This window comes from Pempheris klunzingeri, chromosome 7, assembly GCF_042242105.1.
Source record: "Pempheris klunzingeri isolate RE-2024b chromosome 7, fPemKlu1.hap1, whole genome shotgun sequence".
Classification (NCBI taxonomy): Eukaryota; Metazoa; Chordata; class Actinopteri; order Acropomatiformes; family Pempheridae; genus Pempheris; species Pempheris klunzingeri.
The window spans coordinates 2,472,307-2,476,128 of NC_092018.1; the positions used below are offsets into that span (position 1 = coordinate 2,472,307).

Consider the following 3,822-nt stretch of genomic DNA (forward strand, 5'->3'; position numbering starts at 1 on the left):
GGAAGTCACAGAGAAGAGACATCATCCATCACCTCTGGATGTTCGCCTGCCTGCTCCCGTCTGTCTCCGCCACTCTTCCTGCTCGAGACGCTCCGAGTGTGTGTTTTGTGTGTGTTTTGTGTGTGTGTGAGTGTGTAAAAGTGTGTGTGTTCACCCCTGTTCACGGACCATGGACCGGCTACTTCCAGATGCGACGTGGTTTGTTTGGACTCTCTTTCTTTTCTTTGCTGAGACAGCTGTCACCGTCGCCGTGGGGGAGTGTTAACATCTGAGCTACCGGGAATTTCGGCGTTGTTTTTTTTTTGCCTCCCTGTTCCTTCTTGCCGGCACTCGGAGGGGAGAAGTGGATGGCTGGATTTTTTGGTGGCTGCGTGCCGGAGCAGAGTGCTTACCTCAGGATTTGCAGCCGAGGGCAGGGAGGGTGGGGGGCATGATAAACAGCTGCGAGGGGAGGACGGCGTGCACTGCAGCATCAGACTGGCATCACTTGCTCTACGTTTGGGATTTCTTTTGCCTCTCGAGGTTGCACACATGCACGTATTTCACACCCAGCAGCAGCAGCAGCAGCAGCAGGAAAGCCCGGCTGCGTTTTCCACGCACCGATGGATCACTGCTACTTTAAGGACCGGCTCGCTGCCCGCTGAGGGAGAAAAAATGCTGATTTAAGAAGAACAGGAGGCACGCTTTGTTTTCGGAGCAGAGGACGGGCCGAGCAACTTCAGGATTAAAAAAAAAAGAGAGACTTGGGTGACAGGATGACTGTGTTGAGCTGAAACTGCCCCCCCTCTCCTCCTCCTTCTCCTCTCCAGTCCAAACATGAACTCTTCCTCCGATGCGAACCAAAGCGGTTCTCCTCTGTTCTGCCTGCTGGGTGCCGTGGGTTACTCCCAGAGCCTGGATACCTGCGTGCTGGAGGTGGTCGTCATCCTCTTCCTCACCGTGCTCATCATCGCCGGCAACCTGGTGGTGATCTTCGTCTTCCACTGCGCCCCGCTGCTGCACCACCACACCACCAGCCACTTCATCCAGACCATGGCCTACGCTGACCTGCTGGTGGGCGTCAGCTGCCTGGTGCCCTCGCTGTCCCTCCTCCGTTACCTCCGAGGCCTGAATGAGGAGCTCACCTGCAAGGTGTTTGGCTACATGGTTTCTGTGCTGAAGAGCGTCTCCATGGCCTCACTGGCGTGCATCAGCGTGGACCGCTACATCGCCATCACCCGCCCCCTGTCGTACGCCACGCTGGTGACGCCATGCCGGCTGAGGGTGTGCATCGTCCTCATCTGGGTTTACTCCTCTTTGATCTTCCTGCCGTCCTTCCTGGGCTGGGGGAAGCCGGGTTACCACGGGGACATATTTCAGTGGTGCGCAGATACCTGGAAGACCAACCCGGGGTTCAGCACCTTCATCGTGGGGCTGCTCTACGCGCCGGCGGCTCTCACCGTCTGCTTCACCTACGGGAGTATATTCAGGATCTGCCGACAGCACACGCGGGAGATCACCCAGCGCCATGCCCGCTTCAGCTCGCAGACCGAAGGCGATAAAGGTGAGCGGGGCGAGCGGTGCGAGGGCTGCCCGGACAAGCGCTACGCCATGGTGCTGTTCCGCATCACCAGCGTCTTCTACGTGCTGTGGATGCCATACATCCTCTACTTCCTCCTGGAGAGCGCCGGGCTGTATCACCACAAGGTGGCGTCCTTCCTCACAACATGGTTGGCGATAAGCAACAGCTTCTGTAACTGTCTCATCTACAGCCTCTCCAACAGCGTCTTCCGGAAAGGCCTCGGCCGCCTCTTTAGCCCGTTGTTTCCTTCCTGCCTCGGCTGCACGGACGCCAAAAAGGCGCCGGCTCCAGTCAGCCCCCGACCAGACCCTCGATGCCAAGTATGAGCTCTGATGACGACGGATTCGGTTCGGTCACTTTGGAGGCTTCGGCCCTCTGTGTGTGCTTTGCTCTGAGCTGCGTAGCATGACACAGGCCTTTTTGGTCCTGCAGTGAAGTGTGGTGAGGACCCCCTGCGTGGAGCACAGAGAGGTGCCCATGCAGATGCCCGTCGGTCGTCTCAAAGGCCGATTTTGTGGAAGAAGGACGCTGTGAAGTTCCTTCTGGATTTTTCTTGAATGCTCCCCAGTGTCATGCTGCTCTTTCACGGCTGTGAGGATCGATCACAAGCTGGCGACACGGAGTAGAGAAGTTTGCTTTGATTGATGAGTAAAGTGGACCCTAGGAATTGGATTCATGTGTCAGTTGGGAGGATTTAATGAACTCTCCAGCCTGCACAGACTTATTAACTCCCAGATGCAAAAAAAAAAAACAAACAAAAAAGGAAAGCACAACGCGACTTGTGTTGTGCAATCCACTGAAATGCAAATAATATTTTAAATCTTTTCAATCCTGACTGAAAAAATCTGCAAATTGTCTTGGTTCTTTCAGGGTAGATTTAGGTGATGCAAAAAATGCTGAAAACACTTGAAACAGACTACTGATCTGTTTCCCTAAGGGAACTCCAGATGCTCATGAGTTAATGAGTGTATGAAAACTAAGAAAGAACAAGAAATCATCTGATAATCAGCCTGTGAGTGTGTGTGTGTGTGTGTGTGTGTGTGAGTTACAAAATGCGCATCGGATGGACTCGGAGCTCATTTCCCAGAGAGAAGATTGAGGTTTTTTTGGGAGCTCATGTGTGTTTTATCAAAAGGATTTCTCTCGATTGAAGTCTGGCGTTGATGGGAAGCTCCAAGTATGTTTACACAGTCTCGGGTTTCATGTGAAAATGTTGATTTAAGAATTAGCTTTACTTTCTTAGATGGCCGCTGAGCTGGGGAATTTTCCTGCGAGCAGACAGCGGCCTGTCCTCGTATCCTCGCCAATGAATTAAGTGTATTTATGTGGAGAGGTTTATTCCGTGTTTGCGTTTCCTCCTCAGGTTATCAGCAGTTCTTTGTAAAGCCTCCGGGCTGTTTGCCTTTAATCTCAGTTGAAAGATACATGACTCTTAAATCACATGCCACGTAGCGTCGTAAGATAATCACCTCCTGACTTGTCCTGCAGTCAGTGTCGGAGCTGATAATGAATCTGCTGTCTGCTGGCATCCGCACGGCCTCGACGCAAAGACTAACTTCATTATAATCTGTAACTTAATTGCTCCTGTCCGTCATTTTTTTAGCCCTCCAGCAGCTGATTGCTGTTCAGAGCGGCGTAAAGTGGTGGAGAAGAGTTATCGCTGTGCATCAGTAGCCCGACCTCAGAGTCTGAGAGGGTCAGAGCACTTTCCTGAGGGCCAGTGACCGCCTGTGGTTTTCTGGCTTCATGTGAATACACTTCAGAGTTTGAATATTTAAACAGCTAACCCTTTGGGAGGTTTTGGGAGGCTCCCGATGTAAAGTAAACCTCCAGGATTTAAGAATTAAAAAAAAAAGATTTTGTAGATAAAGTGTTGTCATGTTTTATAAGAGAACTTATTGTCACAGCCAAGAGGCCTGAAAAGCTGCACTCAAGACTGAACCTGCTTTTATTTTATTTTATTTTTTACAGCGGTGGGAAGCAGGAAGCAGCGTTTCTTTATAGACTGCAGGAAGATTTAAGAGCGTAAGATTGAACTTACAGAGTTTTAGTTTTAAAGTCACAATGAAATGGTTTTTCTGGGAGCGTCTTGCTCCTGAATTTGACATGTTTGTGGTTGGAAACAGTGGGAGAAACAAAAAAGAAAGGAACTGCATGGGAGGATTGTTCAGAGAAACATGATGATACTATGTGGACTAAAGCAGACCACGTACTTTCTGCCTGCAGCTGTTTTTATGGTTTGACGGGACATTTTAATGCAC

At 50.8% G+C, this 3,822-nt stretch overlaps 1 protein-coding gene across 1 annotated transcript; it reads left to right on the forward strand.

Moving 5' to 3' along the window:
• Positions 1 to 816: 816 nt before the first annotated feature.
• Positions 817 to 1,887, forward strand: LOC139204368 (probable G-protein coupled receptor 21). The gene has a single exon (XM_070834383.1). The coding sequence runs from the start codon at positions 817 to 819 to the stop codon at positions 1,885 to 1,887; it is 1,071 nt and encodes a 356-aa protein (XP_070690484.1).
• Positions 1,888 to 3,822: the final 1,935 nt, after the last annotated feature.